Below are 27,689 nucleotides of genomic sequence, written 5' to 3'. Positions count from 1 at the left end.
CAAAAATAATCAATGGAAATCCAATTTATCAACCCATGGAGGTCTGGATTTGGAGTCAAACTCAAAATTAAAGTGGAAAACCACACTACAGGCTGATCCAACTTTGATGTAATGTCCTTAAAACAAGTCAAAATGATGCTCAGTAGTGTGTGTGGCCTCCACGTGCCTGTATGACCTCCCTACAACGCCTGGGCATGCTCCTGATGAGGTGGCGGATGGTCTCCTGAGGGATCTCCTCCCAGACCTGGACTAAAGCATCCGCCAACTCCTGGACAGTCTGTGGTGCAACGTGGCGTTGGTGGATGGAGCGAGACATGATGTCCCAGATGTGCTCAATTGGATTCATGTCTGGGGAACGGACGGGCCAGTCCATAGCATCAATGCCTTTCTCTTGCAGGAACTGCTGACACACTCCAGCCACATGAGGTCTAGCATTGTCTTGCATTAGGAGGAATCCAGGGCCAACCGCACCAGCATATGGTCTCACAAGGGGTCTGAGGATCTCATCTCGGTACCTAATGGCAATCAGGCTACCTCTGGCGAGCACATGGAGGGCTGTGCGGCACCCCAAAGAAATGCCACCCCACACCATGACTGACCCACCGCCAAACCAGTCATGCTGGAGGATGTTGCAGGCAGAACGTTCTCCGCGGCGTCTCCAGACTCTGTCACGTCTGTCACATGTGCTCAGTGTGAACCTGCTTTCATCTGTGAAGAGCACAGGGCGCCAGTGGCGAATTTGCCAATCTTGGTGTTCTCTGGCAAATGCCAAACGTCCTGCACGGTGTTGGGCTGTAAGCACAACCCCCACCTGTGGACGTCGGGCCCTCATACCACCCTCATGGAGTCTGTTTCTGACCGTTTGAGCAGACACATGCACATTTGTGGCCTGCTGGAGGTCATTTTGCAGGGCTCTGGCAGTGCTCCTCCTGCTCCTCCTTGCACAAAGGCAGAGGTAGCGGTCCTGCTGCTGGGTTGTTGCCCTCCTACGGCCTCCTCCACGTCTCCTGATGTACTGGCCTGTCTCCTGGTAGCGCCTCCATGCTCTGGACACTACGCTGACAGACACAGCAAACCTTCTTGCCACAGCTCGCATTGATGTGCCATCCTGGATGAGCTGCACTACCTGAGCCACTTGTGTGGGTTGTAGACTCCGTCTCATGCTACCACTAGAGTGAAAGCACCGCCAGCATTCAAAAGTGACCAAAACATCAGCCAGGAAGCATAGGAACTGAGAAGTGGTCTGTGGTCCCCACCTGCAGAACCACTCCTTTATTGGGGGTGTCTTGCTAATTGCCTATAATTTCCACCTGTTGTCTATTCCATTTGCACAACAGCATGTGAAATGTATTGTCAATCATTGTTGCTTCCTAAGTGGACAGTTTGATTTCACAGAAGTGTGATTGACTTGGAGTTACATTGTGTTGTTTAAGTGTTCCCTTTATTTTTTGGAGCAGTGTATATTAAATGAGACTAAGAATTTGAATTATTTACAACTTCTTGAATGTAAACACATGCAACATTGCATCAACATGGCAGAAGAACAAAAGTGGTTGCATGATTGTTTATGCAAAAAGTGCACTGTGAACAACTGTACATGGGTCATGATTATTATTTTTTTAATAAAATAACATTTACTTGAGAACAAAGGAGAGATGAACAGAAAGAATAATCTGAATGCCCAGAACATCACTGTGGGCTGTGCAACATCCAAGTATCAGTCACTGTGGGCCACGCAACATCCATGTATCAGTCACTGTGGGCCACGCAACATCCATGTATCAGTCACTGTGGGCCGTGCAACATCCAAGTATCAGTCACTGTGGGCCGTGCAACATCCATGTATCAGTCACTGTGGGCCGTGCAACATCCATGTATCAGTCACTGTGGGCCGTGCAACATCCATGTATCAGTCACTGTGGGCCGTGCAACATCCATGTATCAGTCACTGTGGGCCACGCAACATCCAAGTATCAGTCACTGTGGGCCACGCAACATCCAAGTATCAGTCACTGTGGGCCACGCAACATCCATGTATCAGTCACTGTGGGCCACGCAACATCCAAGTATCAGTCACTGTGGGCCACGCAACATCCATGTATCAGTCACTGTGGGCCGTGCAACATCCATGTATCAGTCACTGTGGGCCACGCAACATCCATGTATCAGTCACTGTGGGCCGTGCAACATCCATGTATCAGTCACTGTGGGCAGTGCAACATCCATGTATCAGTCACTGTGGGCCGTGCAATATTCATGTATATGTCACTCTTGACCTTGCCCTGCATTAATGCCCCCTCTTTTACACTGCTGATACTCTGTTTATTATCTATGCACAGTAACTTTAACTCTCCCTACATTTACATATTACCTCAACTAACTGGTGCCCCCACACATTGACTCTGTACCGGTACCCCCTGTATATAGCCTCACTATTGTTATTTTACTGCTGCTCTTTAATTATTTGCTACTTTTCTATTTTTACATAACACTTATTTTTCTTTAAACTGCATTGTTGGTTGTGCGTTTGTAAGTAAGCACTGTAAGGTCTACAGCTGTTGTATTCGGCGCAGGTGACAAATAACATTTGAATTGATTTCATGAGAGAAATGACAGAAATTTGTGTTTTCCAAAAACCCAGGCTGTCCTCAGTGAAGAATCCATTGCACGTTGTTGGGCTATCAGCGAATTGATAAGGACTTTGGTGGACCTCTCATATTGGGATTTTAGTTGGTTAATCTTGTTTGTTCTCACCTCAGTGTTAAGGGGATATGTCCGATTGAATTTACTATATCTGGTGTCAAAATGGCACTTTTCACGAGAGCTTCGAACACCCTGCATATCAGGCACATTGGTTTTGTGCTAGTTGCGGGGAGAATTAATAAATACTGTTCCATTGACTCGTCTTTGAACATAGTTTTCAAAGTCAACTTTTTTTTAAAAACATTTTAACAAGCCATATTAACAAAGATACATTTTTTTTACATTTTACATTTTAGTCATTTAGCAGACACTCTTATCCAGAGCGACTTACAGTAGTGAATGCATACATTTCATACATTTTTATTTATTTTTTCTGTGCTGGCCCCCCGTGGGAATCGAACCCACAACCCTGGTGTTGCAAACACCATGCTCTACCAACTGAGCTACAGGGAAGGCTGAAGATACTGGTAACTAAGCTCCTATCTGTAATATTTACAGTTGAAACCACGGTCAAATCTTTGTTTCTTTCTGCCTGCTTGTCCCAAGGTTCCGCGGAGGATATTTGGCTTAATGTGATTGGGTAAGTTAATGTGATTGGTGCTGCGTTAAAGGGGCCGCTGCGCCCGGTTGATTATTTAAAAGCTGTCTAAAAATAATGTATTGACTTTAATATAACAAAATGCAATGTTGTCGGGTCCGGAATGACCCTTCTCTGGGTCCGGACCAAGACTGCGATCCGCCAGTTGAGTTTGGCTGGTCTAGCTATCCGTCCGTCTGTCTATAACATCTATCCATTCATCTTTAAAGACTGCTTTCCTCCTCCGCTGCTGGTTGGAATGCCATGCTGCAGGCAGTGCTGTGTGTACAGTAGAGTCGTAAACGCCTCCCCTCTGTGCTGCACACACACACTGAGGGATTGTGGGATGGGGATTACTGACCATTACTGACAAAAGCTCTGGCGACACGGCGTGCCAGGCCTCAGGCCACTGTCAGAGCCATTGGGCTAAAACTAGGTCAAGAGGTAGAGAACAGCATAATAAAAGAAGATGGCCGTCCTGCCCTGTAGTCAGTCAGTCAGTCAGTCAGTCTCCACTCTCCAGCTAGAATACCGGTGTACGGTAAACTAAACGTTTCCCCTATATGCTGATCTTGGATCTGCTTCTCCTCCCCCAATACAAATCTTAACCATTACCGGGGAAAATGCAAAACTGACCCAAGATCAGCATCTAGGAGCAAATTCACACAACACCAGAATATCTCGAGGCTGACCAGGACTAGGTTCAGCTCAATTTCCTTCATCACAGGTCTAGGATCAGTTGTTTAGGATCAATCCTAACCTTAAGCATTTCAGGGATGAATTAACATGTGACCCTGGGTCATTGGTTAGGGGCAGCGCTGCGGACTATACCAAGGGGCAGTAGTATTATACTAAAGCCAATCCTCTAAGGGTAGTCCGCGGTACCGTGAAACCCATTTCCCTTCAAAACGGTTGCAAGGGATGCAACAAAATAAAACTGATTCCCACAAAGTGCCCAGGTTTTTCAGAAATACAGGTTGGAGGATTCCCAGAACAACAAGCAGGGAATAACCAGTGAGGGAAACCTTCCTGGAACCAGGAGCAGGGAATAACCAGCGAGGGAAACCTTCCTGGAACCAGGAGCAGGGAATAACCAGCGAGGGAAACCTTCCTGGAACCAGGAGCAGGGAATAACCAGCGAGGGAAACGTTCTTAGAACCAGGAGCAGGGAATAACCAGCGAGGGAAACGTTCTTAGAACCAGGAGCAGGGAATAACCAGCGAGGGAAACCTTCTTAGAACCAGGAGCAGGGAATAACCAGCGAGGGAAACCTTCTTAGAACCAGGAGCAGGGAATAACCAGCGAGGGAAACGTTCTTAGAACCAGGAGCAGGGAATAACCAGCGAGGGAAACGTTCTTAGAACCAGGGAATAACCAGCGAGGGAAACCTTCCTGGAACCAGGAGCAGGGAATAACCAGCGAGGGAAACCTTCTTGGAACCAGGAGCAGGGAATAACCAGCGAGGGAAACGTTCTTAGAACCAGGAGCAGGGAATAACCAGCGAGGGAAACGTTCTTAGAACCAGGGAATAACCAGCGAGGGAAACGTTCTTAGAACCAGGAGCAGGGAATAACCACCGAGGGAAACCTTCCTGGAACCAGGAGCAGGGAATAACCAGCGAGGGAAACCTTCTTAGAACCAGGAGCAGGGAATAACCAGCGAGGGAAACCTTCTTAGAACCAGGAGCAGGGAATAACCAGCGAGGGAAACCTTCTTCGAACCAGGAGCAGGGAATAACCAGCGAGGGAAACGTTCTTAGAACCAGGAGCAGGGAATAACCACCGAGGGAAACCTTCCTGGAACCAGGAGCAGGGAATAACCAGCGAGGGAAACCTTCTTAGAACCAGGAGCAGGGAATAACCAGTGAGGGAAACCTTCCTGGAACCAGGAGCAGGGAATAACCAGCGAGGGAAACCTTCTTCGAACCAGGAGCAGGGAATAACCAGCGAGGGAAACCTTCTTAGAACCAGGGAATAACCAGCGAGGGAAACGTTCTTAGAACCAGGGAATAACCAGCGAGGGAAACCTTCCTGGAACAAGGAGCAGGGAATAACCAGCGAGGGAAACGTTCTTAGAACCAGGAGCAGGGAATAACCAGCGAGGGAAACCTTCCTGGAACCAGGAGCAGGGAATAACCAGCGAGGGAAACCTTCTTAGAACCAGGAGCAGGGAATAACCAGCGAGGGAAACGTTCTTAGAACCAGGAGCAGGGAATAACCAGCGAGGGAAACGTTCTTAGAACCAGGAGCAGGGAATAACCAGCGAGGGAAACCTTCCTGGAACCAGGAGCAGGGAATAACCAGCGAGGGAAACCTTCCTGGAACCAGGAACAGGGAATAACCAGCGAGGGAAACCTTCCTGGAACCAGGAACAGGGAATAACCAGCGAGGGAAACCTTCCTGGAACCAGGAACAGGGAATAACCAGTGAGGGAAACGTTCTTAGAACCAGGAGCAGGGAATAACCAGCGAGGGAAACCTTCCTGGAACCAGGAACAGGGAATAACCAGTGAGGGAAACGTTCTTAGAACCAGGAGCAGGGAATAACCAGCGAGGGAAACGTTCTTAGTACCAGGAGCAGGGAATAAAAATCATCCAACCAGGATTTTTTTTTTTAAAACAACAAAAAACTTTGGAACGTCGGGAACGTTTCTGGAACTATGCCTAACCAGGGAATTTGGTCTGGGCTGTATTTAGGTACGTAGGAAATCTCATGGGTGGATAGGTGATCCTGCACGTCTGGGTGAGCGTGGCTGACAACCATTGCCGACCATGCAAATGAAGCCTTGAGCACTTTTTGGCAGCAAAGTCAGACGGGTATGGTTCTTCTCTACGGCATAGAAATAGAACATCCAACCTTGACTTGAGCAGGAGTGTACGCTCTAGAACTTCTATTTCTTTGTGTCAAATGGTAGATTCTACAGTCGCATTATGATCCTTACCTCGGCTCTCTTCAACATCTCCCACTTGTTCAGGATCTTCATGGCGTACACGCGTTCCGTATTTTTCATCTTCACCACCGCAACCTAGAGGGAGAGGGATAGAGGGTGAGATGAAAAAAGGGAGAGGAAGGAGAAAGGGAGAAAGAGATGGGGAGAGAGATGGAGGGGGGGAGAGATTATTACACAATTAAAATGCAGCGTAATTAAGAGAGCTGAGAATTGTGGACTTTTCCTTCTTGATGTTTCCATCCCCTCCTACTAGCCTAGTTACTGTAAGCCTGCAGCAGTCTCCCCTAGGAGCCGCTGCTTTCTATGATAGTGGATATGTCTCACTTAGCACCTAGTCAAAAGTATAGGGTGCCTTTTGAGACGCCGTCAGTGCTGTGATCCTTAACCCTCATGTACATACATCAACATCCAGCATGTATTGGGTGAATACAGGCTTGTGTTCATTAGTTATCAAACGGAAGAAACCAGACTGAAAAAGGAAGGGACTTAACATTAAGTAGACTGTGTAATAAGAAACACTCATTTTGGGTTTTCCGTTGCAAAACATTAAAATAAAAAAAATGTGCAGTTGCGTGCCCTAATGAACATGACCCTCTGTTCCCCCTAGATTATTTTCCAGGCGGGGTGCAATTACGCCTCAAATCAACATCCAAAATATTGAAGTCAAATCATTTTAGATTTGTGTGGGGGGGGGGGGGGGGCAGAGCTTATTGGGAGAGCCCACCGCCCTACTTGAACAACAGTAGGGGAAACACTGTAGTACGCTGGTTTGTGATTCTGGTCGGTAAAATAGTTCTGGGCCTAGACATGTATATGAGAGCCGTCACTGAGCTATGATTATAATGCATTATAAACTAAGGCTTTTAGATGCACATTCAAAACCGTACACGTATTTCTTAGAGGCCAAATACAGCTAAGCCAGTAGTAACGGTGCTTCAGACACACCCCAGGACAGGGCTTAGTGAGAGGGATAATCCACCCAAAACCACTCATTCCTATAATTTACTGTGAAATACCACTAATATGTGAGAACAATACTGACCTACCAAGCAAAAAGGCAGTAACTGCTCATAGCGTGGAACTGAGAAAAACTGCTTTTATTTACCTTGGTTTCACAGTAACTTTAAGCAGTACCTGCTAACATGACCACCATTTTCTCCAAAACACAATAGAGGCAGGATACCTGTACATGATTAAGAATGTATTTAATGAAGCAAAAATGACTAACTCATTTTCGAACAAATGTTTCATTTTGACTTATAATACGGTTGGTAGCAAATCGACAACGCAATGCTTTCTCTATGGGCTGGCTGGCTGGCTAGCAAACGTAGCAACACACAACAATACCAAAGTCAATATCAGCATGTGAAGTAGCAACTTAGTGCAGTCGGTTTAGGAGATTTTATAGCTATCCATTTAGGAGTCTACAATCTCACCATGTTGAACATGCAGCTCGATGTGCCTCGCAGAGTGGAGGTATGCAACAGCACCATGCAACTGAAGAGGCAGACAAATTAGACATTTCTCAAAAGGTAGGAATACCGCCAAAAATATGATCAATGGCTCAATCGAGAGAAGACAACGTCCCGCATTATGACGTCAGCCAGTATTGTAATCTGACATGTATGATAGACGTTTTCACCATCTAAAAGTCATATTCCTATGAACGTCCAGTGTAGTGAGAGACTACCACAGTGCTACGTCATACCGGCCGGATTTCTGCCTGCACGAACGGCAATAGCTCAGATACACGTGAAATGACCCAGGAATCGATAGAACATTACTCAGAGATGCACAAAAACAAATCTAACATTCAAAATGGGTGAATCTTTCCTTTAATGAGAAAATATTTTCCAGGGCAACTGAGGCACTAATACATAATAAGGCAAAGGATCCCGTGTGTGTGTGTGTTTACTGAACCTTGGCTTACTCCACGCCACAAGTGACATGGGGTGTGTATACCCAAGTGAACTGCCAGAGAGGAGGTGCGTCAGAGAGACACACCTGACTGGACTGGAGGCCAGTATGCTGCCTAAGCAGGCCAGGAGACCAGACAATCACACACACACAGGCAGGCAGGCAGGCAGGCAGGCAGACAGACACACACACACGGGCATGCAGACAGACACACACACACGGGCATGCAGACAGACACACACCAGGGCAGGTACACAGGCAGTAACACAGGCGCACACACAAAAATCACACTTGGGCAGAGAGAGGGACAGAGAGACCCCCATCCACCACACACACACAATGTTTCCCATCTCCAGACCTGTGTTCAAATATTACTGGAAATATTTTATCTGTGCTTGATTGAGCGTGCCTGGCTTAATGAACCAATAGAGAGAAAGAAAAAAAAAAGTGGCAAAACTGACCAATCTGGCAGACTCAAAGACTTCAAATGTTATTTTAACCCAGATCTGTCTCACAATAACAGCAAGATACCACACAGCCAGTAGTCAGTCAATGTAAACAGATCAGATAAGAAGCGGAGAGGAAAGAGAGGACAGAACATACATTCACACAAACATAAACAAACACAGAGTACAAGATATACTAACTAGCAAACACACACAATCAGGTTAGGCTACAACACAGGGACATATAGACATAGGTTGTATACACTGAGTGTATACAGGACTGGTTAGAACACAGTGATAAACCACACTGCGCACTCTTTATCACTCCTCCCGACCACACCAGATACCTGACCTCTGATCTAGAAAAACAAACCCAACCCTTGGTGCTCTGAATCCTTATCCCCCCCCTCCCTGTCCTATTTCCTCCTCTCCTTTTTTAGACACAGATTTAGAAGGAGGCAGTCAGGCTGACCTGATTCTACAGCAGGAGGGAGATGGTGGGAGGCGTGCGACGGCAGGGCCTCTCACACACACACACACACACACATCACTGGAGCTCTTTGACATTTTGCCGAGAGCTTGTCAAGCGCACACACCCCCACACAGCCACCGTGGACATGGTCACACTTCCAGGGTACATCGTGTATTCAAAAGATTCACGATTTAACTCCTATGTGGAAGGACATGCGTCGCTACATACCCAGAGAGAAAAGCTGTGTGTGTGTTGAGATCAAGGAGTAAGAGACTTGACAAGGGCCTTTCAATACATTCTAATAGAATTCGCATCAAGTCCCTCAATGATTGACTGGGTGGAAGCTGAGGGGAGCGGAGAGCTTCCATTGGGTCTGCTGTCTATGATTGACTGGGTGGAAGCTGAGGGGAGCGGAGAGCTTCCATTGGGTCTGCTGTCATTATTTGACTGGGTGGAAGCTGAGGGGAGCGGAGAGCTTCCATTGGGTCTGCTGTCTATGATTGACTGGGTGGAAGCTGAGGGGAGCGGAGGGTCTCCTGCCCGGGTTACTAATTGACTAGAGGGTACAGAATCCCTCCTCCAGCTATAGGGCTGGAGGTGTGGAGTATTTGGGTACGAGGTTCTCTCCTGTGTTAGCAGCAGCAGCCCTGTCGGTGAATGTGCGCGCGTGTGGTGGGGCGGAAAGTATTCAGACGCCTTAACTTTTTGTTACGTTAGAGCCTTATTCTAAAATGGATTAAATCCTTTTTTCCACCTCATCAATCTACACACAATACCCCACAATGACATCACGATACCCCATAATTACAAAGAGAAAACATGTAAAAAAAAATAATTTAAAAAATGAAATATTACATTTACATAAGTATTCACACCGTTTACTCAGTACTTTGTTGAAGCACCTTTGGCAGCAATTACAGCCTCAAGTATTATTGGGTGTGATGCCATGAGCTTGGCACACCTGCATTTGGGGAGTTTCTCCCATTCTTCTCAGCAGATACTCTCAAGCTCTGTCAGGTTGGATGGGGAGCGTCGTTCCACAGCTATTTCCTGGTCATCAAGTGATGTTCGATCGAGTCCAGGCTCTGGCTGGTCCACTCAAGGACATTCAGAGACTTGTCCCAAAGCCACTTCTGCGTTGTCTTGGCTGTGTGCCCCAGTCTGAGGTCCTGAGTGCTCTGGAGCAGGTTTTTGTCAAGAATTTCTCTACACTTTGCGCCGTTCATCTTTCCCGCAATCCTGACTAGTATCCATCAGGTTCTTGGTCACCTCCCTGACCAAGGCCCTTCTCTCTCACAACTGGTCAGTTTGGCCGGGTGGCCAGCTCTCCGAAGAGTGTTGGTGATTCCAAACTTCTTCCATTTAAGAATAATGGAGGCCACTGTGTTCTTGGGGACCTTCAATGCAGCAGAAATTTGTTGGTAGCAGATCTGTGCCTCGACACAATCCTGTCGCCTCTGAGCTCTACAGACAATTCCTTCGACCTCATGGCTTGGTTTTTGCTCTGACATGCACTGTCAACTGTGGGACCTCATATAGACAGGTGTGTGCCTTTCCAAATCATGTCCAATCAATTGAATTTACCACAGCTGGATTCCAATCAAGTTGTAGAAACATCTCAAGGATGATCAATGGAAACAGGATGCACCTGAGCTCAATTTCGAGTCTCATAGCAAAGGGTCTAAATACTTATGTAAATAAGTTCTGTTTTATATTTTTTTATAAATGCTCAAAAACCTGTTCACTTTGTCATTATGGGGTAGTGTGTCGATTGATGAGGGAAAAAATAAATAATTGAAAACATTATAGAATAAGGCTGTAACGTAAACCATGTGGAAAAACTCAAGGGGTCTGAATACGTTCCAAATTCCCTGTATATACTGTATGTGTGAAAAATGGCCACCAGGTTTGCACACATCTCAGGAGGGATTTTGTCCCACTCCTCTTTGCAGATCTTCTCCAAGTCATTAAGGTTTCGAGGCTGACGTTAGGCAACTCGAACCTTCAGCTCCCTCCACAGATTTTCTATGGGATTAAGGTCTGGAGACTGGCTAGGCCACTCCAGGACCTTAATGTGCTTCTTCTTGAGCCACTCCTTTGTTGCCTTGGCTGTGCGTTTTGGGTCATTGTCATGCTGGAATACCCATCCACGACCCATTTCAATGCCCTGGCCGAGGGAAGGAGGTTCTCACCCAAAATTTGACGGTACATGGCCTCGTCCATCGTCCCTTTGATGCGGTGAAGTTGTCCTGTCCCCTTAGCAGAAAAACACCCCCAAAGCATAATGTTTCCACCTCCATGTTTGACGGTGGGGATGGTGTTCTTGGGGTCATAGGCAGCATTCCTCCTCCTCCAAACACGGCGAGTTGAGTTGATGCCAAAGAGCTCCATTTTGGTCTCATCTGACCACACCACTTTCACCCAGTTGTCCTCTGAATCATTCAGATGTTCATTGGCAAACTTCAGACGGGTATGTATATGTGCTTTCTTGAGCAGGGGGACCTTACGGGCACTGCAGGATTTCAGTCCTTCACGGCGTAGTGTGTTACCAATTGTTTTCTTGGTGACTATGGTCCCAGCTGCCTTGAGATCATTGACAAGATCCTCCCGTGTAGTTCTGGGCTGATTCTTCACCGTTCTCATGATCATTGCAACTCCACGAGGTGAGATCTTGCATGGAGCCCCAGGCCAAGGGAGATTGAGAGTTCTTTTGTGTTTCTTCCATTTGCGAATAATCGCACCAACTGTTGTCACCTTCTCATCAAGCTGCTTGGCGATGGTCTTGTAGCCCATTCCAGCCTTGTGTAGGTCTACAATCTTGTCCCTGACATCCTTGGAGAGCTCTTTGGTCTTGGCCATGGTGGAGAGTTTGGAATCTGATTGATTGATTGCTTCTGTAGACAGGTGTCTTTTATACAGGTAACAAGCAGAGATTAGGAGCACTCCCTTTAAAACCTCTTACATCTAGACGTTCCGCTAGCGGAACACCTGCTCCAATATCCAATGATGGGCGTGGCGCGAAATACAAAGTCCTCGAAAATCCGAAAACGTCCATTTTTCAAACATATTACTATTTTACACCATTTTAAAGACAAGACTCTCCTTTATCTAACCACACTGTCCGATTTCAAAAAGGCTTTACAGCGAAAGCAAAACATTAGATTATGTCAGCAGAGTACCCAGCCAGAAATAATCAGACACCCATTTTTCAAGCTAGCATATAATGTCACAAAAAACAAAACCACAGCTAAATGCAGCACTAACCTTTAATGATCTTCATCAGATGACACTCCTAGGACATTATGTTATACAATACATGCATGTTTTGTTCAATCAAGTTCATATTTATATCAAAAAACAGCTTTTTACATTAGCATGTGACGTTCAGAACTAGCATACCCACCGAAACTTCCGGTGAATTTACTAAATTACTCACGATAAACGTTCACAAAAAACATAAATTATTTTAAGAATTATAGATACAGAACTCCTTTATGCAATCGCTATGTCCGATTTTAAAATAGCTTTTCGGTGAAAGCACATTTTGCAATAATCTGAGTAGATAACTCGCCATCACGGGCTAGCTATTTTGACACCCACCAAGTTTGGTACTCACCAAACTCAGATTTACTATAAGAAAAATTGGATTACCTTTGCTGTTCTTCGTCAGAATGCACTCCCAGGACTTCTACTTCAATAACAAATGTTGGTTTGGTTCCAAATAATCCATAGTTATATCCAAATAGCGGCATTTTGTTCGTGCGTTCAAGACACTATCCGAAGGGTAAAGAAGGGTGACGCGCCCGGCGCATTTCGTTACAAAATTTCAAAATATTCCATTACAGTACTTCGAAGCATGTCAAACGCTGTTTAAAATCAATTTTTATGCGATTTTTCTCATAAAAAAAGCGATAATATTCCGACCGGGAGTCGTTGTTTTCGTTCAAAGACTGAAAATAAAAACATGGAGTCTTGTCGTGCACGCGCCCCCAGTCTCATTGTTCTCAGATCGACCACTATCCAAATGCGCTACTGTTTTTCAGCAATGGCCTGCAAAGGCATCATTCAACGTTCTGCCGCCTTCTGAGAGCCTATGGGAGCCGTAGTAAGTGTCACGTTACAGCAGAGATCCTCAGTTTTCAATAAAGAGAGTGTAGAAGGCCAAGAAATGGTCAGAGAGGGCACTTCCTGTAAGGAATCTTCTCAGGTTTTTGCCTGCCAAATGAGTTCTGTTATACTCACAGACACCATTCAAACAGTTTTAGAAACTTTGGAGTGTTTTCTATCCAAAGCTAATAATTATATGCATATTCTAGTTTCTGGGCAGGAGTAATAATCAGATTAAATTGGGTACATTTTTTATCCGGCCGTGAAAATACTGCCCCCTATCCATAACAAGTTAAGAGTGTGCGCCTAATCTCAGCTCGTTACCTGTATAAAAGACACCTGGTAGCCAGAAATCTTTCTGATTGAGAGGGGGTCAAATACTTATTTCCCTCATTAAAATGCAAATCAATTTAAACATTTTTGACATGCGTTTTTCTGGATTTTTTTGTTGTTATTCTGTCTCTCACTGTTCAAATAAACCTACCATTAAAATTATAGACTGATCATTTCATTGTCAGTGGGCAAACGTACAAAATCAGCAGAGGATCAAATACTTTTTCCCCCTCACTGTATTACAGGGATCATTTTGAGGACAAGTTGCAGTGAATATGGAAAGCAAGTGGTATTGTAGATAATGATCATAATGACGTCGGTGCCCATTGTCTTACGTCAGACAGTGCGTCGATTACGCCTCCAACGATCTGTCTCATATAGTGCTGTGCGGTATACCGTATTTTACTATATACCGGTATTGATGCAGGGACCGATTTGGGTTTTTACTTTACCTTCTGTACCGGTATTTGAATGTTTGGTTTGTTAATTGTGCTACGCCATGTGTAATGTCAATTTTTATAGTTTACTTTGCTACTCTAGAGTCTTCTCTCTCCATGTTCTTTCTCTCCATGCCATTTTCCACACAGACCTAGCCACGCCCCCTGTCACTCAAGGAGCGCATCTGATGTTCCTCAACCAGGAAACACTTGCTTTCTGTCTGCATGGTCAATGCAGCACATACAACAATGTTGATGACAACAATGTTGTTTTCACTTTGATCTTAACATAAATCCACTGGCGTTCTATAATGACACTATTAGTTTGTGTTCCTTACATCAGCAAACAGCTAGTTTGTCTTTTCTTAGCAAGTTGCCCTGAATCTTGTTAGCCGCTAATGCTAATAGCTAATAAATGTACTGAGTAAGAGCAAACGTAGCTAGCTAATACAGCCTGATAATTCCAGTAACGGTGTAGACCTAAATCGGCATGTTCTTTGTGCAACAGTATCTTCTAAATCAGAGGAATATGCAAAGCAAGAATATGCTAGCTACATGAAGGAGCTAAGAGAAAACATGCAATGTAGCCAAAGCTTATAGGGTCCCCTAGGAAACACTTTAGTACCTACCCTGTCACAATAACTCCTCCCTGGCATTTTAATTAGTTGTCATCTCAAACACTATTCAAAGTGCCCAATATTATATTCTAACTATAGAATTAGAATAGTCCTTCTATTTCCATGATTCCAACAGTTTTGCTCTTAATTCGCGAGTCAAATCTCAATTGCAACATTTGGTTAAAAATAAGTCCTAGATTATTTGCCCATATCGTGCAGCCCTACGTGGCAGTGTGGAAATTTTCTTCTGAGCAGTGGTGTATAGTACATAAGTAAAAATACTTTCAAGTACTACTTAAGTTTTTTTTAATATATATATATATATATATATATATATATATATATATATATATATATATATATATATATATATATATATATATATATATATATATCTGTACTTTACACATTTTTATTTTTGACAACTTTTACTTCACTACATTCCTCAAGAGAATACTGTACTTTTTACTCCATACATTTTCCCTGACACCTAAAAGTACTCGTTACATTTTGAATGCTTAGCAGGACAGGAAAATGATCCAATTCACGCACTTGTCAAGAGAACACATACCTGGTCATATATTGCCTCTAAACTGGAGGACTCACTAAACACAAATGCATTGTTTGTAAATTAATATCTAAGTGTTGGAGTGTGCCCCTGGCTATCCGTAAATAAAATGGTGCCATCTGGTTTGCTTAATATAAGGAATTTGAAATGATTTATACTTTTACTTTTGATACTTAAGACTTTTACTCAAGTAGTATTTTACTGGGTGATTTTCACTTTTACTTGAGTCATTTTCTATTAAAGTATCTTTAATTTTACTCAAGTTTGACAATTGGCTACTTTTTCCACCACTACAATTGAGTGCAGGAAATGCAAAAATGATAAATGTGCTGAAATGTGTTTTGGTTGAATTGAACAGTTTAAAAAAAATCTGAATGGAGAAAGACTCATTGAAATCACTGAGAATGTGTGTTGCCACCCCTAGGATCACTCCCTACTCATAAAGCCCCCTGGGATCACTCCCTACTCATAAAGCCCCTGGGATCCCTCCCTACTCATAAAGCCCCCTGGGATCCCTCCCTACTCATAAAGCCCCCTGGGATCCCTCCCTACTCATAAAGCCCCCTGGGATCCCTCCCTACTCATAAAGCACCCTGGGATCCCTCCCTACTCATAAAGCACCCTGGGATCCCTCCCTACTCATAAAGCACCCTGGGATCCCTCCCTACTCATAGAGCCCCCTGGGATCCCTCCCTACTCATAAAGCACCCTGGGATCACTCACTACTCATAAAGCACCCTGGGATCCCTCCCTACTCATAAAGCACCCTGGGATCCCTCCCTACTCATAAAGCACCCTGGGATCCCTCCCTACTCATAAAGCACCCTGGGATCCCTCCCTACTCATAAAGCACCCTGGGATCCCTCCCTACTCATAAAGCACCCTGGGATCCCTCCCTACTCATAAAGCCCCCTGGGATCCCTCCCTACTCATAAAGCACCCTGGGATCCCTCCCTACTCATAAAGCCCCCTGGGATCCCTCCCTACTCATAAAGCCCCCTGGGACCACTCCCTACTCATAAAGCCCCCTGGGATCCCTCCCTACTCATAAAGCCCCCTGGGATCCCTCCCTACTCATAAAGCCCCCTGGGACCACTCCCTACTCACAAAGCCCCCTGGGATCCCTCCCTACTCATAAGGCCCCCTGGGATCCCTCCCTACTCATAAAGCACCCTGGGATCCCTCCCTACTCATAAAGCACCATGGGATCCCTCCCTACTCATAAAGCCCCCTGGGATCACTCCCTACTCATAAAGCCCCCTGGGATCCCTCCCTACTCATAAAGCACCCTGGGATCACTCACTACTCATAAAGCAAATATAGAACTTTTATTATTTAAAAACTAAAAATACCGATGTAATATTTTGGCCAGGCTCGTATCTCGCAAAGGGTAATGCATAGATCAGAAGTAGTTTGGCTACAATGTGCTGTCTAAACATTAGAAAATATTACGTTATAGACATCAGCCACTTGAACATCACTTCTGCCTCAAAATAAACCTGAATTAATTAATCTAAACTAGAACTAATGTTTTTCTGTTGAGGAAGTCTTAGTCCCACCATTTTAAATCTAGCTAAGGATTTGTGTGTTTCATGGAGCAGTATTTCTAAAGTTACGCACAAAAACTAGCAGAAATGTATCCAACATTCAGCTTGCTAGCTGAGCCAGTAACTGAAACGATGCTGACTAACCAGCTACCTACTTAGCTAGTGCTGCACACACACACACTAGTGAATGCTTCCAAACTAAAGCTAGCTAGTAAGCTAATGTAGTAGTGCTATTGCTATAACATTACTGTGAGTTTTCATGAAGCAGCTGTTTTTCTGCGAGTCATTGCGGTAGCCTCCCGAGTCAGCCGCTGTACTCAGCTGACAACGATACCAACTTACACATTAACGATAGGAGAAACATGCCAATACACGGAGAGATTTCTGATAACAGGTCCTCCTAACTTTAGGGCTGCATATCGACAACTTCAGGGCAAGGTTTCCGTTAGCTGGTAATCGCTTGCTTTTTGCCGATAAAATAAATGAAAAGCCAACGAATAAAATTGTAGCTGGACAAATTATCCGGGGCTGCCCTGCTGCTGAGGAGATTGAGAAAGCCTTGGCCTAGGATACTGTTGATTGCGAAGATGGGAGAGGCCTTTTTCATTGAAGTAAAAGGAAAGTTGGAGAGTATGTCTATAGTGAAAATCCTATAAGACAGGGCTCCAGACTGCGACCCTTTGACTTGGCTGTACAGTTGCATCGGTGTGGGCTGCACATTCATTCACCTCAATGAAAACGTCCTATTTTTTTTTTTTTTTTTTTTTTTTTTTAGGAGGCTAACACCATGATTTGGTCAAACAGTAAAGTACATTATCCTCATGATTCCTGTATTAAAAGTGTCTGCATGCCTGCCCCTGTTTCGCTAGGGCCTGGGAGAAAACAGCTCTGGGAGAAAGAAAAGTGTTCTGATTGTATAACATTTTAAAATCTGGGAAAATACAGCTATCTATCTGTTTGTCACAGACGTAGAGAGGATGTTCCCAGTTTTCTGTGGGTATACTTTTTAATTTATCAGCTATGAGCTCAATAACAACTATTTAACAAAGATGTCTGGATATGACTAAGATACGGAGACATATAGACCGTTCAAAACATTTGTGAAGGTTTAAACCAGTTCGCAGTGTTTTGTTTTATTCTGTTCCAACTGTAATGTTGCGTTTGCCGCAATATATCATCTTGCTCGTATCTTCCCTATAAACAATGGCTTGACTTACTTTTTATATTACACTAATAAAGTTGTCGCTATTAACCTATTACACTGGCGAGCCAACTGACTCAGAAAGGGTTTTAGGCTATAATATCTAACAATATAATGCTTATCTTCATAAAACATATTTGAATTTAAAATTAACCTCCTTATGTACGCCTATATCTGTATAGCAGACGCAGTAGCCTATCTAACAAGTATAAAGAAAGTAATGTCGGTGTCGTGGCTAAATATTACTACAATACAGTGGACGCCTAAGCTTATAGGCCTATGCATGCAATGCCCTGATGTATTTAGTGCTCAAACCTCCGACAGCTGAACCGTGAGGTGGTCAATATACCTAGTTTACCTCATGGGTTATACACCCAATGCATAAGAATGAGTGTTATATTTCTCAACATGTCAGATAGATTAAAATCTTCCCAGTCACGTGTCCTGTGGCAAATTTTCCTGAAGGAAAACCTGCTTCAAAAACAGGCTTGGAAAGCTTTTAATATCTGTTAAAAGGTAGAGTTAGCTAACTGACTTTAGCTATGTCAGTTAGCAAAAGATGCTCATCAAATCACTGCGTTGTCGACCGACGTCCCGCACACAAAGTGCATGTAAATAGCCACCACTTGTTTTTTTTTTCCCTCTCAATTGCAAACTATTAAACTCAGTCAGTTTTTCATAATTTTGCTAGTTATTCTGCCTATTTCATGGAGAGTTTTATGAGAGCGCAGTGATATAAAAAGGGCAGAGCTCTGCGTAGGAGTGACACCATCTGATGTAAGAGTGGTCTTGCCACTAACTGTTATGCGTTGATAAACTCATAAATGAACAAAACTCACAAATTTGAGCCAAGATGGTAACATGGTAAAATGTGACGGCTAGTAACGTTTTCAGACACACTCTACCGTCCATCTCACTTCACCTTCTCCCCCCTCTACCGTCCATCTCACTTCACCTTCTCCCCCCTCTACCGTCCATCTCACTTCACCTTCTCCCCCCTCTACCGTCCATCTCACTTCACCTTCTCCCCCCTCTACCGTCCATCTCACTTCACCTTCTCCCCCCTCTACCGTCCATCTCACTTCACCTTCTCCCCCCTCTACCGTCCATCTCACTTCACCTTCTCCCCCCTCTACCGTCCATCTCACTTCACCTTCTCCCCCCTCTACCCTCCATCTCACTTCACCTTCTCCCCCCTCTACCCTCCATCTCACTTCACCTTCTCCCCCCTCTACCGTCCATCTCACTTCACCTTCTCCCCCCTCTACCGTCCATCTCACTTCACCTTCTCCCCCCTCTCCCGTCCATCTCACTTCACCTTCTCCCCCCTCTACCGTCCATCTCACTTCACCTTCTCCCCCTCTACCGTCCATCTCACCTCTCAGTCTCCCCTCTCCCGTCCATCTCACCTCTCAGTCTCCCCTCTCCCGTCCATCTCACCTCTCAGTCTCCCGTCCATCTCACCTCTGTCTCCCCTCTCCCGTCCATCTCACCTCTGTCTCCCCTCTCCCGTCCATCTCACCTCTGTCTCCCCTCTCCCGTCCATCTCACCTCTGTCTCCCCTCTCCCGTCCATCTCACCTCTCAGTCTCCCCTCTCCCGTCCATCTCACCTCTCAGTCTCCCCTCTCCCGTCCATCTCACCTCTCAGTCTCCCCTCTCCCGTCCATCTCACCTCTCAGTCTCTCCTCTCCCGTCCATCTCACCTCAGTCTCCCTCTCCCGTCCATCTCACCTCTCAGTCTCCCCTCTCCCGTCCATCTCACCTCTCAGTCTCCCCTCTCCCGTCCATCTCACCTCTCAGTCTCCCCTCTCCCGTCCATCTCACCTCTCAGTCTCCCCCTCTCCCGTCCATCTCACCTCTCAGTCTCCCCTCTCCCGTCCATCTCACCTCTCAGTCTCCCCTCTCCCGTCCATCTCACCTCTCAGTCTCCCCTCTCCCGTCCATCTCACCTCTCAGTCTCCCCTCTCCCGTCCATCTCACCTCTCAGTCTCCCCTCTCCCGTCCATCTCACCTCTCAGTCTCCCCTCTCCCGTCCATCTCACCTCTCAGTCTCCCCTCTCCCGTCCATCTCACCTCTCAGTCCCCCCTCTCCCGTCCATCTCACCTCTCAGTCTCCCCTCTCCCGTCCATCTCACCTCTCAGTCTCCCCTCTCCCGTCCATCTCACCTCTCAGTCTCCCCTCTCCCGTCCATCTCACCTCTCAGTCTCCCCTCTCCCGTCCATCTCACCTCTCAGTCTATCTTTCATCTCATCCTTTATTCTCTCTCCAATCATCTCGCTCCCTCTCATTTTTAATCGCCCTTGTTATTGCTCTCCCTTGCTTTCTAAGTACAGCGACGGTGAGTTTCTGGGGGGTGAGCTTTTTGACAGCGAGCCAAGGTCCAAGGCGTAGTTGTCTGGAACAGTCTGTACTCGGAGAGGGACGGTTCTCCAGCAGTCCCTCAACCTCCCTTTCTCCCCGAAAAGGACTTTGTTGAGCGAGGAGAGAGTAGGGGAGAGGAGAGAGAGAGAGAGAGAGAGAGACACCACCCATCATAAACAGGAAATGCAGGCCCAACACTTATCTGGAAAGGCATCCTGTAACTTAAAAGCCCACAGGAAACTGCAGAGGGAGCAAGGGAGGGCTGAGTCGACAGCAACAATGGCTAACAGGACGTAGCTGGAGAGTCGCAGTTTTGTTCACACACACAAACACACAATGAGAAAACTCAAAGTAGCAAGTATGTGTGCGTGCGAGTGACCAAGCTATTAGAACTAGGCCTAATTTGTTGAAATCGACAATAACAATGATTATGTTGAATTAATTGTGTGAATTTAGCAAAAACCGACACGGAGCATTGGTTTCACACAGTATGATATCAAAGTTAGAATTTTTTTTGCAGAGTCACCACCCTGAAACCAAATAAACCACATCCTAGCTACCAGTTAAAGCACTGAACTGAACCCAAGAGGCAGAACAAGTGGCCCTGCCCAGTTTGCAGGAAATGGCACATTCTCGGTGTCTGTGTGTCTGGTGAGTAACACCAAGTAATAGTCCAAAACCAAGGAGGTCTAGGTATACCACAGACAGGGATACACACAGACACTGCTGGCTCAGACTCTCGGTCTCTCAGTCTCCATCTGAGGGACAGAGCAGCTAACGGTCTGACCATTGATTAACTTCGTGCCTCGTTGATCAGTTCTGCTTCATTACGTGGAGAGGCCCTCACCTCATTAGACCACAATCACTTCACTGATGGGGAAACGTTACGGGAATGTTCCCGAGAACGTTTGTGGAGGTGAACCAACTTCACACAAATGTCGTGTTAAATCACAACGAGGTAATGGCAAGCAATGACTGATGACACCTATCATCAAAACGATAAATGGGGAATGTTCAGAAGGATGCAACGTTACAAAGGTTCAGAAATACATTCATTCTGTAGAACAGATACGATTCCCTGTCATGTAGAATTGGGCATCATGTCATTACATATGTGCAATGTTCTGAACGTTTCAGATCACTACAAACCTGGTCTTTGCTCTTCGAGTCATTATTGGACAGTATATCTGACAAGGACAGCCATTTCCCTAATCCAGATTGACACACAACGCATATGTTTTTTAACCTTACGATCAGACATTTGATCATCTCTCTGTTCACCTTGTGTTGACATCTGGAATTAAATGGGAAACATTGCGTTAAAACGACGGACACAAAAACATACGTTTTCTTTTCTAGGAATGGCCCCATACAGAGGGGCTGGCAGTTGGATCCGCATAAAGATCTGATATAATTCACTTTAAAAAGGAACAGAACGACAAGGCCATCTTTACAACAGAAATTACTTGAAGATTTCAGTCTTTTAAGGACACTGTAATTTCTGGTAATAAAAAAAAGTTTAAATATTGACCCATAAGGACTGCAGGCAGAGCTGTACGTTGAACAGACCAAAGTGTGTGTGTGCATTTGTGCACTTTTGTGAACCACAGTCAGGGGACAAAGCAGATGCAGATTGCACCTTTATTAAAGGAGTCAAAGCGGAGGAGACAGTCAGAGCCACTGACATTGTCGTCAGGACAGAACTTGTTAGCAATGTGGTAACATGCACATACCACACCTAAAAAAAACAAAAAACGCCCTGATTTGTCCAGGCCCAAAATGGCACATCTTTACCAGACCAACACCCTTCAGGGACTTGGAGGAGAAAGCACTAGAAGACAGGGAGGATGAAGGAGAGAGATAAATTACTATTTTCGGGAAGGAGAGAAGACGGTTTGAGGGTAGCTGAAGGTCACATCTCTCTTCACCATGCCGACTTTGAACAGCTGAATTATACTTTGATGCATAGAGCCGTAAAGATACTTCTACTGTACGCATTTTATTTTTATTTATTTAACCAGGCAAGTCAGTTAAGATGAAATTATTTTTTACAATGACGGCCTACCCGGGCCAAACCTGGACGACGCTGGGCCAATTGTGCGCCGCCCTATATAACTCCCAATCACGGCCGGATGCGATACAGCTTGGATTCAAACCAGGGACTATAGTGACACCTTGCACTGAGATGCAGCGGTATAAGGCACTGCGTCACTCAGGAGCCAAATGATTTACAATGCCATTTGCCTCAACGTACACTTGAGCCAAGTGCAACAAGTACTACTGAATACTGTTACATCACAGGATATTATTTTTGTGCTAACTGTTATCAGCACTTTTATTTCCATGACTGATCAAAACTCGTTTTCTCATGGTTTGCTCTTGTCCCTGTGCAGGAGACATACGTTTGGGACATCGAACCGCAATACATATAGAATTGCGAGAATGAAGTATCATGATATGGTGAGGTCCCTGGCAACTCCCAGCCCTAATGTCATATCTACAAAATGGCCCTGGGACTTCTCTCAACACATAACCACTCTTGACGTCTGAAAACATTTCACAAACTTTGGCATACCTCTTCTCTGGCTCTCAGGTTTTCCACTCAGTATAGTGGGAGATTAACCCATGTATTTAATGCCAAGAAAGCTCTATACTGAATTGAAGAGTGAACGGAGGGTTCAGGCAGTCTTACCTCGCCAAATGCTCCCCTGCCGATCACCTTGAGCATCTCAAAGTCGTCCCTGTGCAGACGCATCTCCTTCACGGTAGTGGTAAACGGCTTCACTGCAAGAAACAAAACAGGAATCAAGAAACGTTAGGCCTACGTCCACAATATCTCACATTACACCATGATATAATGTCCCTAGTTTTTCATATATTCGGTTTTAGCCTGAAGGTTACGTCACGAGACTTGCTACCATGTGTATGAAGCACGAGCAGTAGGTCTGTGTCCCTCAAAGGTTCTCAAACGTAGGATGAACCTGTCCACGCTTGTTGTTACACAATCATATCAAAAATACCATGATGTTTCTTACTGCCATTAGTCAACACTATCCAATGAATTTAAGGTGTCCAGGAAAACATGCGTGTGTTATACTGATGTGTTCCGTACAGTGTGATCAAGGAGGGTCTGCAGCAATGTTAGTACCGGCACAGAAAGTTTTAAGTTTTAAGTGCTGCCACTTTATTTTGTTTATATGCCTGAACTCCATCATAAACTATTTGGGCAAGGGCAGCCAAGTGTATTTGTGTATGTTTATTTACTAAATAAACCTGTCTCCACCGTGCACTGGTCAAGAGAGAGGAACCAAACAGCATGTTGGTCGTAAGGCAGTATGGCTGGACAATAGACCATACAACAGAGCCATAGACTGAGCGCTATACTCCATCCCTCCTCCCTATTTTACAAGGCTCTGCGGGGGGCTGGGGGCTGGCATGGCCTGCGAGTTGCCGAGCAGCAGCACTCCTCGCCATATGAGGACATGCAGACTGTCTCCCTGAGCCTGTGAAGAGGGTGTTTATCACTCCCAAGGTGATAAACTCTAAAACACACAAGAGAGAGACGTGTGTTCCCCCTCCATGGGTGGAAAGGGGGGGTAACGGTGTGGGTCGGGCATCAGCTGCTCTCACTGGGCAGATCCTTCAAGCGCCTACACACAGACTGACGGGTTTATGACTCTGCGATGGGGATCACGAAAGGGTCGCGATACGCCCATGACATTCACATGACGTGTGTTGTAATGGCTACCGCAAAATGTTAGAGAAACGTGCATGCTAAAATATGTGGAGAATTATCATTGATGATTTGACGGCAACTTAAGAGCACTCTTTGCCTTCAGATCCCTGTTGGTCTAAAAAAAAAAAATAATCCCTGATGTGATTGATCCGGCAGGTAGCCTAGTGGTTAAGAAGTTAGGCCAGTAACCAAAATGTTACTGGTTCGAATCCCTCTGTCGATGTGCCCTCGAGCAAGACACTTAACCCTAATTGCTCCGGATCAGATGTCTAAAACGAAGATGAAAAAAATAGTATTTTTTTGTTTTTTACAAAATGTACTGTTCAACTGAAGCCTCACAGCACGCAAGACACATTGGGTGAGGTGTTGTGGATTTCCTTAACCCATACAAATGTGTGTAGGCATTGTCCCCTTGTCAGAGCAAGTAACTGTGGGCCAAGCGACCACCCACCCATCACCCACAATCTAAAGCTGGTCACGCAACAAACACCTTGAAAAAGTCTATGGATCACGTTCTATTAACGAAAAGGCAAGAATTACTCACAAAAACCACTTAAACAACATTCAAGAAACCAAGTGATGCCGAATTCATTAAGGGAGTCTATCATACAATGATAGGGGAAACACATTCAATAAAAAAATGGCATAACCATGGATGGGAAGGACCATTGAGGACTGGCTCAGCCATGCAGTCTGACCATATGACTCTGGTTTCACTAGCTTGTATAGGCTCAGTGCACTGGGAGGATATGGCATTGATGGCCTGAAAGATTACGTAAACCAGCATTCCGAAATGAGAGCCGATTATAAATCCCATTTGATGCCCTGCATATAAGCATACCAAGAAAAACGACAGCGATAGGCCTACATGGTGGCCTTGGTAGAATAAGGAAAGACAACCAAAATGATTGACACACACTAGTGTCTTTGTACAAGCATCAGGCATCCCATGTCGACTGAAGAGCCAACCTTGTTACTCCAACAAAGCCCCTTAGAGACAAAGACCCGTCTTTCATATTCTGTGTCGCAGGGGGGTTTCATATGTGTAATCTGATAATCCTCTCAGCCTAAATAACGTGGCATTTCTATAATTCAAACGCCCAGTCTTCTCAATTACAATAAAATCCCTCTGAATGATTACGTGCCGAAAGTGGGGGAAAAAGGTGCAGAAGCTTTGTCTGGACATTTGATTAACGTACTTTTTATACGACTCCTGTTCCACTGCAAATTTAGCACCTCATTTCTGCGACTGAAACGAGTGGTGTTTATCTATAAAAGTACTTGCAGTTTTTTTTCCACAAACATCACAACGCCGTGAATGGAATTGTAAAGCGCTGCTCATGACTTTTTCATTCATAGCTCAAACTCTAATTAGGCTTACAGACCGAGCGCGGCTTTGGCAGAGGTCTTCAGCACATATAGTAGGCTACTTCGACAATTCTATCAGCCAGTGTCTGTCTATTTGAGTAGTTGGGAGTTCCTTTGGCCACAGAATGCTCAGTATTCAGATGGTGATCCTCGCTCTTCTGGCTCACATCTGCCAAATGGGATGCAGTAGGACGCCTGCAGCTTTGACAGCTGCTTTAAGCTCCCTTACAGATCCAGAGGGTATCCGCTTGGCACAGCACGGCGTGCCACTTGGAGAAGGGGCAGGGGGCAGTAAGAGGCATCAGCTGCTCACACTAATGGAAAGAAGAGCCATTGTCTTTTAATTAAATAGGATGACCGTTAGCCCTAAATGAATGCCATTCATGTCAATGCAATGACGATTTGTGGACATGCAGTGCAAGATGTTAAAAAAGGAAGCTTGAATTTTAGATTATTGAATATTAATAGTTCTAAATATGCTTTATGAGTAGTGCATGACCCTAGGGGTGGCAACACACACATTCTAACTGTTTTTAATGGGTCTTTCTCCATTCTGATTGTTTTATACTGTTCAATCACACCAACATTTGGAATACAGTGGACACTTTGAATACAGTGTTGCTAGGCATGACAACGAATGAAAAAAGCCAGGGAGGGGTTATTGTGACAGGTTAGGAACAAAAGTGTTGGCTAGTGTTTCCAAGTGGACCCTAATTAGATGTTACATTAACATTTTATCTTACTTGACGTAGTAAAAATATTTAGGTCTCGCCTATTTCTCCGATTTAGAATTGACCATTGCGCAAACATGCTGATCTAGGCATACATCAGCACTGGTATCATGCTGTATTAGCGAGCTGTTTGCACTGACTAAGTACATTTAGCTAGCTAGCCAGCTAACTAGCAAGTAGCATTAGCAGCTAATACGATTTATTTTAGCCACAACTTGCTAAGAAAACAAACTGTTTGCAGCCAAGATACACAAACTAATAGTGTAATTATAGAAAGCTCGCCAACAAGTTCAGTGGGAATCGCTTTTGGCTCCTCGATTTGTCGCTAGATAACGTTCTGCAGTTGATGTGAGGACACCGCTGCGGTCCCCCCAACGAAGACTTTTCGCTCTCTCCTGCCGCAGACCCCCTCTCCTGCCGCAGACCCCCTCCCCTGCCGCAGACCCCCTCCCCTTGTGCTTTTCAGCCTGTGTGTGCACCGTTGCTATGACTTCTGTAGCAGACAGCTTCTCCCACTCCCATTTGCGGCACAAGAGTAGGAAAAGTCACTAAAAGCTATCAAAACCATCCAAGCTCTGACAAAACTCCAAAGGCAGCCTGAAATGTAGATTAATTTGTCGCTAGCCTCTTTCACCAAAGTTGCTAAATTGGCAACACTATGCGAGTGAACAGCAAAAAGTGGTTGTGACTTGTGGTATCTATCCTTCAGTGACGGGGCAGGGCTTGGTGTGTGTGGAAGGAGAGAGACGACTCAAGTACCAAACGGATTAAACTATAAAAATGAACAATTACACAAGGCGGAATGGCGTAACATAACAAACATTGAAATACCATTATACAACTTAAAGTAAAACACAAACTGATCTGTACGGTATACCTCCCAGCCATAATTTCAAGTGAAAACATGTTGTTTTTCCTTGATTCCCCCTGACATGTATTTTTTTGATATATGAACCATTAGCCTAAATTGTGTATGTTTTCTTATTAGGACAGGACAGAGTGGGCGGAGGTAATAAATAACTGATGTCTCACAATAATATAGCCTAGAGCAGGTATTCCCAAACTGGGGCAACGCCGTCGGGGGTACGCCAAATAAAAATTTTAAATATATATATTTTTAATATTTGTTTTTCTTCACATTTTCAAACAGTCCATTTATATTTTCCACGAAGCTATACATTTGGGTGAGGTTTTTTTTCCTCACATGAATAGCATCATTTCACTGCCAAAAATAAAATTAAATCATCAAGTGTACAGCGATATAATAACACAATGACAAATACAGGAAGCATAGTGAAATAATTAACATCCAATCACATTAACCGTTACTCTCTCGTGGGAATTCCACTAACGGTCCGTATGTAGCCAAACGTAGCTGCTGCTCATTACATTTGCACGAAAATTCATAACTGGTAGTACTGCTACTACCAGCAGTACTACACCTGCACCTGTCGACGACACAAGTTGTTCTGCTTCCACAAGCACATCCAATGCTAGCATCTGTAATTCTACATTTGTTGTTAGCCCAGCTAGCATAGACACTGACAGTTGTGAATCTGATGCAGCCGAAGAGCTACTGCCCCTTACCCGGGTAAGCACCGAACAACAGACAGGGTC

At 44.9% G+C, this 27,689-nt stretch overlaps 1 protein-coding gene across 1 annotated transcript in view; it reads right to left on the bottom strand.

The window, feature by feature from the left end:
• LOC115175112 (serine/threonine-protein kinase MRCK beta) overlaps positions 1 to 27,689 on the bottom strand; it is a 126,316-nt gene that overhangs the window by 76,983 nt on the left and 21,644 nt on the right. Inside the window, exons 2-3 of the mRNA XM_029734309.1 lie at positions 22,930 to 23,021; positions 6,221 to 6,304 (exon numbers count right to left, since the gene is read on the bottom strand). Of these exons, the coding sequence (XP_029590169.1) occupies positions 6,221 to 6,304; positions 22,930 to 23,021 (176 nt within the window). The remainder of the gene's footprint in view (positions 1 to 6,220; positions 6,305 to 22,929; positions 23,022 to 27,689) is intronic.

The sequence above is a fragment of the Salmo trutta genome, chromosome 35 (assembly GCF_901001165.1).
Source record: "Salmo trutta chromosome 35, fSalTru1.1, whole genome shotgun sequence".
Classification (NCBI taxonomy): Eukaryota; Metazoa; Chordata; class Actinopteri; order Salmoniformes; family Salmonidae; genus Salmo; species Salmo trutta.
Note: the sequence above shows the minus strand (reverse complement) of the source record. Positions and strands in the feature narration are given on the sequence as shown.